We start from the raw sequence: 15,625 nt of genomic DNA, 5'->3' as shown, positions 1-15,625 counted from the left end.
TCACCAGATGTAACAAAATGGATTTTAAAATTATTAATGTAATACCAAACAAATAAACTTGCGGAAAAGGTGATATACCGAAAACAAAAGGTACAAAACTAGTACACCATATCCGGATTTCGACAATGAATGTGTTTTCGGTGATGTTAGGAATGAAAACGGTATTTGGGAAGCCATATAATTTACCTCAATTTAGAATATAGATTCTTGTTTGAAAAGTTGAAATAGGATGATATAAACCTGAAGGCATATATAAAATATGTGTTCTCAGCGGTGTACTACCTTCATTGATGACCCAAATGGATATATATGTCGTAGAGTTATCGCTTGTTTAGACGTATGTATATATTATGTGCTAACATGAAGTCTACCGCCAATTTAATAAAGTTTTGATTTGCAATTTCTAAAAAAGTAAATTTCGACGAAAATGTCTTTGGACAGACACACGGACAGTGGTAAATGAGTATACTACTTCCTTCTGAGTAGCACATAGTAAGAAATACATAGTATTAATGTCCATCACTATGGCTGCATAACAGAATTATAGTATTGCATTTTAAAATTCTCAATTATGATGACGTATTTTTTTTAATTTTTTAATGGTATAGTTATAGATCATTTTTAAACCAGATAGGTTGCTTAGAAAGTAATCAAGCGCAATGCATTAGTAATAAGAAATATTCACGATCCTTCAAGAAATCGACATCAAATGAGTGAACAATATTATATTTTTTGTAGCATGGAAATATGTAATAAAATTGATTTATTAACACAAGCTGCACTCCTGGGACTAACTTCTTATTGTACCATTTCGATTCTAAGCAAACCTGTGTATAAACATATCTGAATAATTCAACGATGTTTAATGCAATTCATTCCTGTTCTATACCATTCTTTGTTCAAAACGGACACCTTCAAAACGGACACCATACAATTCAACTGTTAGTGAAAATGTTCTGCATTTTCTGGATTATGGCATGAAGACATAGTGATAAGTATTGAGTGGATACTTTCATCGGAAACTGTTGAATAATAATAGGCAAATTCTTTAATTTGGGAATTTGGTAAGTAATGTTCATGCTAACGTTTATTTCTTTATTTTTTTGTAATCAAAATAAAGTTATTTCAAGTAAACAGTGAATATCGTGATAATACATGTAACTGTATCCCTGCCTAGTGTGCAATGAAAAACGAATGATCATTGTTTCCTGTGCTGGATCTAACAATAACTATTGCTTTGTAATATTATCTGATGAATTAAAATATAAGGGTACACGTCTATATATTAGACAAAAAACCAAAGACACAAATATCTAAGATACATATGGTCAGAGATCAACACAGTCATCAACAATAGACATGTATAAGAAGATGTGGTATGAGTGACAATGAGACAACTCTCAATCCAAGTCACAATTTATAAAAGTAAACCATTATAGGTCAAAGTACGGTTTTCCAAACAGAGCCTTGACTCACACCGATACGTTTATGTGTATATATATAACATGACAGACTCTCAATTTTTTTGTGTGTAAAACTTGATCATATCAATGGGGTGTCTTGTGACCAAAGCAATTTTCAAATAATACATTCGGCCTATCTTTACTAAGATTATAAACTTCCATTGGTACATTTATACTACTATTACATAACAAAAAATTTAACAGAACTTCTACAATAAGGTTTAACTTATATCGAATAAGAATACTGTTTCATTTCTTTTTTCCCACTAATAAACAATATTGTGATAACTGAATTAAATTCTCTCTGTTAGGTTGAAGCCATCATCGCGACTAAACACTATTTTATGTTGTTAACCGTCGAGTGATAACACTACTGCGAATGTATATAGTTGCTCACATTTAGAATATAATCCAAATTAAAGTTATTTGCAATACATTCAATATTATATTCATATATAGCGTGTTGACATAGAAAATCTGAAAGCATACAACTGATGCAAGTATTATTTTTTTTCAGTACAGATTAAAAAAGCAACAGTGACCCCAAAATGTCAAAGAATTTCGAACAAAGACCACCACGCCCACCACCGGAACCTCTTCCGAATGCTATTTCTTTCGACGATGGTGAAAGTCGAGCTTCCCACGAAGATGTTTATAATCAATTAGGAGATTATTTAAAGTCATTCGGAGACTTTCACATTAAATCTCTTCAGTTTAAGGCGATGTCATTTCGATGGGTTGTTCTATTGGACAGTAAAACAGCACGTGACAGAATAGCGGGAGGTCAGATCAATATAAATGGCAGAAAAGTCCTGTTGCGTCGCTATGACGATGTTATGTTGTTGGAGTATAAACAGTATCTAAGAGGCAACGGACTAGTAGATATGTTTAAACAGACATGACAGAATCTATTATGGATCACTGAAAATTAAGATGAAGAACAAAAACGAAACAAAAAAGTAGTTACAATCTGAGTTTACAATAAATGACGAGCTACACAAAGTTTATCAGCATTGTACACAATTGTGTGTGCATTTAGAAATCGTAAATTTATGCTGTTACTGTAGGCCATTGGAATATATAATACGTCCATGCTTAAACTTTCCTGATTTAGACAGCAAGCAGAAACCCAATGTCTGGGATATACGGATAAGACAAACCTTTTCCGCTTAAGTATTCTTTTATTGATTGTACATGCGTGTTTCTCAAGAAGTATATAAATGTAATGTGGATTAATTTTCCGATTTACATGTAACCCGAATAATCCAGTCGTTATATTCCGACTCACTGTCGATCGCTACATTGTCGAGAGGACATTGACCGATAGAGGGCGCTGAATCAATCGAGTTAATTTACATGCTGATATCTGCGCTGCATGTGCTGTTTGTTTTATTTTTCTGACATAACATATTATGATCTAAAACAAACAGCACATGCAGCGCAGATATCAGCAGGATTTCAACTTACTTTCAGCAAGTAAAGATAGCAGCATATAAATATTTTTTTTCTGTTGTCTAACCTAGTTAAGCTTGATCTCTATAAAGAGATGTCTGCTACGATGTATTTACTTATAAATGATTTAATAAAAAAACATCTTTTAATTGAATCATTGAATATTTATGGAAGAAATGTTTGAAATCTGTCTTTTGAGTTCATATCGTTGTTTTCGTCAGTTTTCATAAGATATCCAGAGAATGATGTAAACTGTAACCCAGACAACACTTGATTCTTTGGTAACACACAATATACCATGTCTCCCTTCTCCAAATAAACAATGGCACTGTTAGATGAACCCATCTCGTATTCTATGTTGCCTGTTTTCCCATCAGCCCATGTTCTAACAATATCCTGCATCGACTGGGTGTTCATTTTTCGTTTGACCTTCAAATGAAATATGCGCAAAATAAACATTTGAGTAGTATTTCCTGTCATGGAGTTTCAAAGTGGTAATAGACTATTCGAGCCAGAGATTCATTGGTGTATGTTATAAAGCAAATACTTTCAAGATTGATGTGTGTATTGCAGAACAACTTAACTTTGATCATTTCTGTATATAACGTTGTTTGTTTTTGTGGTTGTCTTATTCAATCATATTTCACCTCTTCTTTTAATCATGAACATTTTGAAATTCATAGCAAAACAAAACATTTAAAATGCATGGATCCAAACTATTTTTATGAAGTAATTAGTTTGTAAACAAAATGACAAAATAAATGTTGCAATATATATTATATGTCCTAACAAAACCGTCAATAATAGTGATTATCGCTATTTTGTGCACTTTTCCTTTGATCTTTTTTTGTGATAATTTTCATATCATGCTTCTCGCTTGAGATGGAAAAATTATCGCTAGAAACTAAGGAGGCCACGTGGCGTTGCTAACGAAATTGACATGAAATTGACAACGTAGTCATAGGTAAAATAGCGATAAACAGATTATCATTGGTCATCTCAACTCGATTGCTTTTCTCACTTTCGCTGTTCCAGCTCAAGCGAGAAAATCAATCTCGTTGAGATGATCAACGATAATCTATAAATCAATTAACAAGTAACAAATTCAATAAATGGACTTGATCAGTCGTCACAATTCTCTATGGGAAAACACATGGTTCCAGATTATTTGTTTGACGGGTTGCTGTAACAATAAACAGTACGAACTTACACGTAAAGTGACTTCAGCGATGAATGACTTCCTGGTGTGTATATGCATATGGAATTGGTAGAGTCCATTATAGGGGGTTACAAATACACCAACACTTTGGCGGTAAGATTTACCATAATTGGCCAGTACTTGATCAAAAACTACTATCTGAAAAAAGTGTTGAAATATTATCACTATAAGGAACACACAATGATCGTCTACAAAACTGTTTGGACTTGAATGGTTTTGATAAGCTTTAATTCTTTTAAAATCTGTTAAATGCAAGAGTTGTATACCGCTGTTCAAGTCATAGGTCCTTTATTAGTTAAATATAGAGAAATGAAAATACCCTAACCTTCGACACCGTCGACGAATGAATGTAGGGTCGCTATGTCTCGAGTTGGTGACACAGTGTCATAGGCTCGAAAATACAGTAACATATTTGTTTTGCATCCCTTTGATCGTCGGTATATAAATGATAAAAACGGATTTCCTTAAGATGTATCTATCAATATATCTATACGCAAAAGTTTAATTAAACAGCAATAGCATGGTTCTCGGATATACATGCATTGTCAGTATTTTGTCTCGTCTAATTTTTTTACAATAATACCAGTTTGGAGATTACACGTTGCATTCGAAAGACAATAACAGTATAACTTATATATGTATTACACCACAACTAACCCTATCCTGGCCGAATGGTCCATACTGTGTCATTGTCATCACAGCTGAGAATGCGGTAAACACACTGGGTTGCTCATGACTGATAGTGTGTGTTGTATTAAGTATCACTTTCCCTGGAGGTCCAGGTCTACCAGGCGGACCAGCAGGGCCTTGTAGTCCTCTGTCTCCTTTTGGTCCTTGTGGACCAGTCTTGCCGTCCGGTCCGGGGGTTCCTGGTAGACCTTGCGGCCCAAGAGGACATTCACATTTTGATTGTTGTTGTGGAAATGGAAGTAAATCTGAAATATATTTTATATTAAATTACATGTATAAATAAAAAATAGGAGGTATTTCAATTTGTTGCAAATAAAGGCAACAGTAGTATACCGCTGTTCAAAACTCATAAATCCATGGACAAAAAACAAAATCGGGGTAACAAACTAAAACCGAGGGAAACGCATTAAATATAAGAGGAGAACAACGACATAACACCGAAACGTAACACACACAGAAACGGACCAAGCATCAGACAAAACACCACGAGAATAACAAATATAACATGAAAACCAAATACATGAATTTGGGATAGACAAGTACCGTGCCACGTCTTATCTCAATTTCTCAAAAATAAGAGAAAACACAAACGACTCAACGTTAAAATGCAACACACACAGAAACGATCAATAATATAACAATGGCCATCTTCCTGACTTGGTACAGGACACTTTTAAAGGGGAATAAAAGTGGTGGGTTGAACCTGGTTTTGTGGCATGCCAAACCTCGCACTTTAATGGCAAAGTTAAATATAACATTGAAATGACAACATAATATTAGTTGCAAACTATCCATTCGCGTGTGATCAGAGGTACTGAAATAGAAATAACACCATGCAGTTTCTTAAAAGACAGACGAAAGATACCAGAGGGACAATCAAACTCATAAATCGAAAATAAACTGACAACGCCATGGCCAAAAATGAAAAAGACAAACAGACAAAAATAGTTTTCTTAAATTATTCGAATTTATCACATTAGCCACTTTCAAAAAAACTTTGGTCGACTGCTGCCTTTTCAGCTTATAGAGAAAAAAAACAGAAAGGGAGACATCCTGACAATTTGAGTGTATATCAAGCAACAATGGGCAACACACCTACCTTCATTCGTTGTAGCAAAAGCCCCATGAATATATAGATTTACTGGTCCCTTTGTTTCTAGCTTAGTAACCGGACAAACAGTTACTTCAGGTGGCTTCTGGATCGTTTCTTTTGATATCAGCCCTCCAAACGAAATAATTGATTCCTCTGTAGGTTTGGTGACTGTTTCTATTGAGTTGTTATCAAAGTCACGTGTTTGTGGTACAAACTCGGAGTTCTGAGACTGACATACTGATAATATTACAATAACTGTCACAAAGAATAAGATCGCAGTCATTGATACTGCTAACGTCTAAAATATAAACAAAAGTTTTGCTAATGATTCTTAAACACATAGATAAACAGATAGAAACAATGTTTTAAGATATGATACATTTAAACATCATTCAATAAATGTAATAATTAGCAATATGTTCAAGTTTGATCTGCAAAAACTATATACAAAAAACCCCAGAATCTTGAAACATTGGAAAGACTTTGCTGTGCAATATAAATATATAGTGATTACTAAAGAATCACGTAGAAAAAATAAAGACAATGAAATTTTGACAAACTTATAAAAATAAATCTAAATGGAAAAAAATTGAACTTTGCATTAAAGGAAGTAAAGAACAAATTGTGACACTTACCCGGCTGTACAGACCTTAGTGTTTTTCTTCATAGAGATACTTGGCTTATCAACAGAAGGTAAACCTACTATTGATAGGGCGGCAGATGGTCCGTCCTTTCTATCTGTTGTTCATCTTATCAACACGTTTGAATGTCTTTTAACAGTGAAACAGAAGACCAATGGTCCACTAATCGTGGGTGGTTAGCTGAAGTGAATATAGTACCCAGTCATTTACCGGTTTGATTTATAATTATCTCTACTTCTCGATCCGCAATAACAAATCGAAATGTCATTATTTCCAAAGTTTTATTATCACTCTGATGGTATAGCTGCACCAGTTTTAGCATTGATGGAATCAGTTGTTATCGTCTACTGCAAATTGAGCACATATGATCATATTAAAGTTGTACACTTTTATATTTCCGAATGAATGAAACAAAAACCAAGGAGTTCCTCAGTTGTTGCAAACATTGTATTCCTTTTATGGCAATAACAATCTTTTAGAACATACAGCAAAATAATTGTTTATAATTAACATTGAACTATTTTTAAAAAGTAGAGCATCATACGAGTAAAGATTATACAGGATCTGCAGTAATGTATTTTACAGAAGGAAGCTGCAAATTAAATCACTAAATAGTATAGTAAAAGTAATTAAACCAAAAGCCTTTCTACTTTAACAATATTTTTGAAATCGTAAGACTTTGGAGGACAGTTAATTTCTATCTTCATTCAGCGACTTTAGCTACATTGTAGTTCAACTGAAACGAAGCTCATATTATTATTTTTTTTTTTTTTATCATAATTGAAACTAATTTGCCATGTTTTATTTGCTATTGATTGTGTTTATGTGTACGACTATTTTATTAAAATAGGAGTCGAGGTTGATAATCTATTTTACAGTCCAATACTTTAGATAAGTATGGATATCTATTTTTGGTGTATCATATCATAGACACAAGGGAGCTCAATATCTGCAAAAGAAAAATATAAATACAACGATTGGCAAACATTTCAGAAGGAATAATTAAAATGTGGCAAATATTTATAGAGTAATAATTGTATTCCAGTAAAGACTTCAATAGTTTTCAAATGTACTAGGTTAATAATGTGATACACCAGACGCGCGTTCCATCTTAATAAGAATTGTCAGTGACGCCTAGATCAAAATAGTTTCAACACAAAGTAGAAAGTTGAAGAGCATTGGTAAAACTATATGTTGTACCTTAAATACCATATGTATGTTAATTATCCGATTAGAATAGTAGTAACGCGTTTCTTTGCGTTCTTATGATAAAACATTAAGTTCAATTTGGTCTTATTGATCATGTAACTGATTACATCGGTTATTGTGAAGTTTTAGCATGATCAACTTTCAAATGTCATGAAGCGTTTGATATAATCTTACATAATATTTGGTCGATTGTCGTTCTATTATTGAAGTATATCACAAATACATTCAAGATAGTAATGTTTTAACTTTGATAAACTATAATTACTTTTACAATATATAACGTCGGGCAAGGTCACTTATATTAATATCTAGAACAGGTAGATAAATTTAAAAACTAATATAGATCACCTGACACGGAACTGAAAATTTCCAAATGATATATTGTCTTATATCCTACATTATGTGGTCAACGCATGATTTCAGAAACAATTTTCATCATTTCAAATGTAGATATTACATTTTTGGATTATTGGTTCATTAACGGTTGCAAGGTATTTTACAGACTACATGGACGTAAATATCGTTAAGTGTTCATCAGCTGTTTTAACTACGGTTTCTAAGGAATATATATATATCAAATATGTCAGCTGAACTGAGTAATTCTGAAATTGAAAAGTTTGCCAGGATTATACATACATGTATCGATGAAGATAAACCCCAAAAAATCATCAGTACATTATGTATGTTGACAAAACTCCAGAGGAAATCAATAGTGACTTTCAAAATCGATAAAAGGCCTGCATTATTTCATGCATGTTTAAAGGGTAACGCAGATATTATGAAATACTTGTTAGAAGAATGTGACCCTGATGTTGAACAAAAAGGATTGTTTAAAATCCGAACTTTGGAAAACGATATTGAAGCTCCACCTTTATGGTGTGCTACTGGTCTTGATAATGGGCTAGATATAATCAAACTTCTGACTAAACATGGTGCAGACTTGAATGGACCTACCAATTCGGATTCGACGCCATTAATATCGGCGTGTTTATTGCTAAACTTCCCTATAGTCGAATTTCTTGTCGAACATGGTGCAAACATCAGGAAGACTTCAGAAAAAGGATATTCATGTTTAATGGCAGCCGTAGCTAGCACAGAACTATGTGCGTATCTTATTTCTAAAGGAGCAAGTGTTAACGTATCAAGTTTGGATGGATATACCGCCTTACATTACGCTGCACACTCTCATAAATTAGAAACCGTGAAGTTGTTATGTCGGAATGGAGGATCAATGACCGCCAAAACAAACTATGAAGAAACACCCCTTAAAATCGCTGCTCTTAGAGGCAGTTCGTTGGTTATAGAATACTTTCTAGATACGTATGAATTTCAACTCGAAGAAAAATGCGATGCGTTTGATTTATTAGGTTGCTTTTTAGTAGACGATGACGTCACACGGTGTGTTTTAATGTGGGAAACATCATTAAAGCTGCGTTATGAAGTGACTCAAACTATGACCAATGTTGGAAGGAAGGTGACACCTGTATCTTACTTTCAGTATGCAGTTGAAATTACGTCAGTAGAATCTTTACGTGAACTAACTGAACCAAATGATCTTTACATGCAAGCATTACTGAAATATTCCAGGATTTATGGTGAAAGTCATCCAGTAACAATCAGAAATATCTTTAACCGCGGTGCCCTGTATGGCGATAATAGCTGTTATCAGCGATGTGTTGAACTATGGAAATACGCTTACACGCTAAGGTTCAAACAAGACGATCCTTTAAATGGTGACACTACCCAAAGCGCGATAAGTTTAGTAAATATCATTTGTAAATTAGAAACACAATGGATTAACAAGAAAACAAAAGAACAGGTAATTTATTTACAACGGTTTTAAAAATCCAAACTAATACAAATATAACTTCTGCGTAAAGCTATTCGAAAAAAAAGAACCTTAAATGTCAGCACTAAAATGTTTAGATGTTTTCCTTAATATTTATTTTGCTCCAGTCTATCAACAATGAAAAAAACCCATGTCATATATTTAGCTGTAAAACAAATGGAACAGTATGTCGCTGTTAAATAGTCATAAATCGATTAAGCGAACACAACGATAGATAGGAAACAAAAACGCAGGTAAACACATCAACTATAAGAGGGAAGCAACGGAGCAACAGAAACAATGAACTGTAACAAAACAAATGCCATCATACATAGAAACGGTCTATTTGATAACAATTGCCATATTTCTGACTTGGTGCAGGTCATTTTAGGAAACAAAGGTGGGTTGAACCTGACTTATGGGTATCCAAATTAAATAATAAAATCGACAAGGAGGGTCGGTTGAAATCAACAATTTACGTCACAAGACCGGATTTCAGCTGCATAATTGGGATGGAATTGGCCCGCAATGGAGTATAAATTTCATAATTCATTCGCTATTCACGTGAATTTACTATCATGATTTCCTTGATTGAGGGTTACTTCTTACAAGAAAGTTTTTAAACCAATAATTCCAAGTAATGTTGTTACCCCTTCGAGAATTTTACGGACCCGTCATCGATTGTTTGACCATTAAGAAATACCTGTTTCACAGATGAAGCCAGATATGTACCAATTGTAAACAACAATCATATTCTCTTTTCCTTGAAGATGCCCTACCGAATGAGACTTATAACCCAAAAGTAAAATCACTAAACTACTGAACTCGGAAGAAAATTCTAAACGGAAAGTCTCAAATGAAATGGAAAAATTAAAAGCCCAAACATATCAAACCTTGACGCTTAAAAAATAGTCAATATCTACTTAAGAATCTGAAATAGTTTGATTGGGTTTGTGTTGGTCAGTCTCTAGTTTTATATGTTTTGTTTTGTGAATTGTTATTTGTCTTTTGGATTTTTTAATTTGTTGCTAGCTTTTCGACTAATGAGTTTGGAAATCCCTTCTGTATATTCCGCCTTTCGTTAAGGGTTGTGAAATGCAGATGCGACAGAACCAAATGAGAAAACAAACAAACAGATTTTTAAGATCTTAGATGATAAGTAGAAAAACCAAATGATGGAAAATAACCAAACAAAACGTCTGCGTCGGTTCAATTAAACATGTTTGCGAGTGCTCAACCTGGTCCCTAACCTCGAAAATTGTGCAACGCAATAACAACAAAACAAACAAGAAAATTCAGTTAAAAAGGGTAGTACTATTCTTTTTTACGTTTTTGAAATTGATTAGCCTATTTATAATTTCAGGTGCAGATGACCGATGTTTTGGATGCTTTCAAGTTGATTGTTCGTCAAATTGAAGGCAGTAAAATTGCTCGCACCAAACGCCCATTAAGCATTATTGAACAAGGAAATGTGCAGTGCCTAATGCAGTTAACACTACATTTAATTCGACTTTTCCAGTTTATAGGTGGTAGCGTCAGTGAACGTGTAGACTTCATAGAACAAGTTGCTCACTTGATTCAACTTGATCCCAGGGGAACAAATAATCAGACAGTATTACACTTATCAGTAGATCCCGATATATCTAAAGTAGGAGATGTGTCTCTGATGAAATTTCCCTCAGTTTATGTGGTTGATATACTATTGGTATGTGGAGCTAATACTTATATCCGTAGCGACGACGGAAATGATCCACTGATACAAAGCATTAAATTTTCTGACCTGCCTTCTGAAAAGGTTTTAAATTAAATGGAAAACATCTGTTGAAGAAAATTATAGTCAAACGTTTGAAAAACAATTAAAGGATTTCTAAACTTTCTAAATTTTTAGTTTGTTTTGTTTTGTTTTGTTTTGTTTATTATTTTTGTTGTTATTTTATATGACACAATCTTGTAAATTGATATAACATGTATAAGAAAAGGACACTTACTTTTCATTTGAATCGCTATCATTCTGATATGTTGAAGCCTTTTATAGCTTTCTATTGAGTATGGATTTTTCTCATTTATCGTAATTTCTGCGTCTTGCTACGTCTTTCCTATCCCCAAAGTACAGAAGTACAACTGATTTATGATGTCAGTTCTCTCTCAGCATTTGGAAGTGCGAATGAATAATTCATAGTCAAAATGATACGTTCATTGAACTTCTGGAACAGCTGATAAATACATATACAGTGTTCTAAAAATATGTAATTTACAAAAGGTTCAGACCGACTTATATTATATTTTTATATTATCAAACGTATCAAACGAGAATATCCTTACTCCTGAAATGCAAACAGACACATAAAATAAGAGACATACAGATAAATGGACTGCTTCTTATTACCTATAGGATCCATCGGGATACTTGCTGTATTTAAAATATAATCACAGAAAAGTCTGACAAACTTGACTTTGCACTGGAATTTATTCATAATTAACCTTAAGTAAATGTTCTGCCTGTACCATGTCAGGATTAAGACAGTTGTTACTTATTCGTTTGATGCGTTTGAGCTTTTGAATTTGCCATTTGCTTAGGGAATTTCTGTTTAGAATTTTCATCGGAGTTCGTTTTTTTGTCGAGCCTGCAACAAAAGAAAGCTCGACACAGGGATAGTGATCCGGCGGTGGCGGCGGCGTTAGCTAACTTCTTAAAAGCTTTATATTTTAAAAGGTAGAAGACCTGGATGCTTCATACTTTGTATATAGATGCCTCATGTTACGAACTTTCCGTCAGTCACATGTCCAATGTCCTTGACCTCATTTTCATGGTTCAGTGACTATTTGAAAAGAAGTTAAGATTTTTGTAATGTTAAATTCTTTCTAATTATAAGTAATTGGATAACTATATTTGGTATGTGCGTACCTTGCAAGGTCCTCATGCCCGTCAGACAGTTTTCAGTTGACCTCGACCTCATTTCATGGATCAGTGAACAAGGTTAAGTTTTAGTGGTCAATTCCATATCTCAGATACTATATGCAATAGTTCTACTATATTTGGTGTATGCAATGATTGCAAGGTGTACATGTCTAGCTGACAGGTCTCATCTGACCTTGACCTCATTTTCATGGTTCAGTGGTCAAAGTTAAGTTTTTGAGTTTTGGTCTATTTTTCTAATACTTTATGCATTAGGTCAACTATATATGGTGTATGGAAATATTTTATGATCTATATGTCTGTTACGCACTTTTTATTTGAACTTGACCTCATTTACCCGGTCCATTGCTAAGTGTTAAGTGTTTGTGTTTTGGTCTGTTTTTCTTAATTTATAAGCAATAAGTCAACTGTATTTGTTGTATTGAAGAATTGTTAGCTGTACATGTCTGCCTGGTATGGTTCATCTGACCTTGACCTGATTTTCATTGTTTCTTGATCAATGTTTCGTTTTCTTTGTTAATGTTGAGTTTATGTGACAGTTGTAATAAAGCTTTGTATTTAGGTCTATCAACATAACATCAATGATTAGTAAAGAAGGCGAGACATTTCAGCGTGTGCACTCTTGTCTTCTTTCTTTTTAAGAACCAGGGAAAAACAAAGTGTCAAACGCTAACGAAAAATATAGGAGTCTTCGACTCAAATGATTATTCTAATAATCTATCGCGACTAAACCAATTGATTTTTTCCAGTTTAAAATTCATAATTCACCTTTGGGAACACGCTTAGAATGTTTGGAAAGTTTTGAGCGACCATGACAAAATTGAGACATATGTTTATCAATATTGATAATAAGTGAATGATCATCTGAATAAACCTGAACCTATGAATAACTACAGTCCAACAGATAAAAACTCTTAAAATAACCAGTGCGCCATGATACGCCCGTCGTCTTGTGTGTAAGTTGTATGAAAGAATCATCAATGGTTTCTGAGATACAGCGTGACATAAAAAAAACTCAATAACTCTAAAACAAAATTTTGAGTCAAAACAGAAAAGTATACAGATCTTCAGATTAATATAACAAAGAACTGTAAAGTTTTAAGTAATAATCATAAATTGCTTTTGAGATACGGCGCGACATGTGACCCCCCTTTTTTTTCTAACAAAAAACTCAATATTTCTAAAATAAAATTTTGAATCAAAACCAAAAAGTATACAGATCTTAAGATTAATATAACAAAGAAGTGTGTAAATTGTTTAGCAATAATCAAAAATCGTTTTTGAGAGACAGCGTGACATGTAAAAGCCCTCCCTCTTTTTACAAAATATTCAATAACTCAAAAATAATCTTTTTAATCATCACCAATAAGTATACAGATCTTAAGATTAATATAACTTAAAAGTGTGAAAAGTTTAAAGCATAATCATACATCGTTTTTGAGATACGGCGCGACATACGAAAACAAAACACCCCTATTTTAGTTGCAAAGTCCCGTAACTCTACAAGTTTTAATCTTATTTTCACCAAAAAGTATATAAATCGTTTGACCATCATAAGAAACAACCATATTAAGTTTCATGAAATTTGCATAAGTCGTTTTCAAGTTACCGTGCGACATGCCTACGCCGGACAGACGGACAGTCGGACGGACAAACGGACGGACGGACTGATGGACGCCAGACATTTGTATACCATAATACGTCTCGCCAAAATTTTGACCGGCGTATAATTAAAAAGTAACAATACTGCTTTACTTGAGAAATGTCAGTGCATATATTTACATCATCGGCAAGGCCCATACGATGAGCTTTTCTATAATAACTATTATTAAAGCGCGTTACGTTTGCTTAACATTACTTTTTTTCATGTTTTTGTGACAAAACTCATTACGCATAATTGGTGAAACTAATTTAATAAAATATAATAGAAGAGTTGTTTAAACACGACCAGAGCATGTGATTGTCAATTCTTTCTAAGGATAGCTTTGTAGATAATCTAATGTAAAAAGCCTACGTGAATAAAATGCTACAAATCACTTGCTTACTACTAAATTGAAAATTACTTCACAAGTGAGTCTGTAATACCACCTAGAATGTTGACGCATGTTCCTAATGTAAGCACAAAAGATCCTTACAATGACACAGAGTCTTATCACAAATAAAAAGTCATAAATTTAGTATTATAAGTGAAAACCCGATTAAAAATTACCAGTAGATTCGCACCAATGAAATACAATTTATTTGCGCAAACGTATAACTGTAAAAACAATCAAATTCGCGCAAATGTAGGTTTCCTTATAAGTTACATCCACACAATTTTGTTGATTAGTAGAACTGTAGATCAATTATTATGTATATACATGTATACGAGAAAATAAAATCAAAGCTGATATAACAAGTTGTAGAAATCACATGCCATTATACTTATTATTCTTAGCAACTTTATCACCATGATTTCCTGAAATGTTTGTCCTTTACATGATCAATGTTACTTTTTTTCTGCTCTTTACAAAAAATGGGGGAAAATGAAAACGGAAAGTGTTTTAGGATGAACATAATCTTTGTAATAACTTAAATTATGTTTATGTGTAGAACTACATGTAGTAAGGACTGGTATAAAGGGCAAAATTTTCAACACCAGTCTAAATTTAGATTTCTTTTTTAAATAAAATTTTGTTTCGCTGTTCCCCACCATTGTTTTGTTTTTATAAATGAGTTCGGCCATAAAAAAAAACCAACAGCTTTTGTGTTCTTATTTTCTCAATTGTGCACAAAAACTAGCTTGAAAATTACAGAATTCTCTATGCAATGACAGAATAAGGTTTGATTAAAAAATAGATATTTGAAATAAAATGATTAAGAAATTATTCATGGCAGCCGTAGATTTGTTTTCATTTAACCATGGGTTGGACATTTATATTCGATTCTTTTACCCGGCTGCCATGAATTATTTCGATTCTAATAGGACAAATTCGGTAATTTTTTTAACCGTGAAAGTCCTATACATTTTTTAATTGTACATTTTCTTCCAATGTAATTTTATTCGTTCTGAGGCGTACAAGAAGCTTGAAAACGCCCGGTATTTTCATTTGATTTTTTGTTTACGGAATCAT

At 33.2% G+C, this 15,625-nt stretch overlaps 2 protein-coding genes across 2 annotated transcripts; one reads left to right on the top strand and one right to left on the bottom strand.

Moving 5' to 3' along the window:
* Positions 1 to 3,064: 3,064 nt before the first annotated feature.
* Positions 3,065 to 6,211, bottom strand: LOC139493256 (complement C1q-like protein 3). The gene is made up of 4 exons (XM_071281483.1): positions 5,924 to 6,211; positions 4,792 to 5,069; positions 4,126 to 4,272; positions 3,065 to 3,344 (listed from the first exon to the last, which is right to left on the bottom strand). Exons 1-4 carry the CDS (start codon positions 6,198 to 6,200, stop codon positions 3,081 to 3,083), a joined length of 966 nt encoding a protein of 321 aa, XP_071137584.1. The 5' UTR covers positions 6,201 to 6,211; the 3' UTR covers positions 3,065 to 3,080.
* A 1,879-nt stretch (positions 6,212 to 8,090) lies between these two features.
* LOC139493255 (protein fem-1 homolog C-like) lies at positions 8,091 to 11,476 on the top strand. Its single transcript, XM_071281482.1, has 2 exons — positions 8,091 to 9,586; positions 10,959 to 11,476. The coding sequence occupies exons 1-2, from the start codon at positions 8,348 to 8,350 to the stop codon at positions 11,400 to 11,402; spliced, it is 1,683 nt and encodes a 560-aa protein (XP_071137583.1). The 5' UTR covers positions 8,091 to 8,347; the 3' UTR covers positions 11,403 to 11,476.
* The last annotated feature ends 4,149 nt before the right edge of the window (positions 11,477 to 15,625 follow it).

The sequence above is a fragment of the Mytilus edulis genome, chromosome 10 (assembly GCF_963676685.1).
Source record: "Mytilus edulis chromosome 10, xbMytEdul2.2, whole genome shotgun sequence".
Classification (NCBI taxonomy): Eukaryota; Metazoa; Mollusca; class Bivalvia; order Mytilida; family Mytilidae; genus Mytilus; species Mytilus edulis.
This window is presented reverse-complemented; position numbering and strand designations above follow the sequence as displayed.

What these genes read in the sequence shown, in the direction of transcription:
- LOC139493256 (XM_071281483.1), bottom strand. Translation starts at nt 6,200, where the DNA reads ATGACTGCGATCTTATTCTTTGTGACAGTTATTGTAATATTATCAGTA. An exon ending in TTTTGCTACAACGAATGAAG is followed by an intron (nt 5,070 to 5,923) that starts GTAGGTGTGTTG and finishes AATATATTTCAG; the next exon opens with ATTTACTTCCATTTCCACAA. An exon ending in TCGCTGAAGTCACTTTACGT is followed by an intron (nt 3,345 to 4,125) that starts GTAAGTTCGTAC and finishes TTTCATTTGAAG; the next exon opens with GTCAAACGAAAAATGAACAC.
- LOC139493255 (XM_071281482.1), top strand. Translation starts at nt 8,348, where the DNA reads ATGTCAGCTGAACTGAGTAATTCTGAAATTGAAAAGTTTGCCAGGATT. An exon ending in ACAAGAAAACAAAAGAACAG is followed by an intron (nt 9,587 to 10,958) that starts GTAATTTATTTA and finishes TTATAATTTCAG; the next exon opens with GTGCAGATGACCGATGTTTT.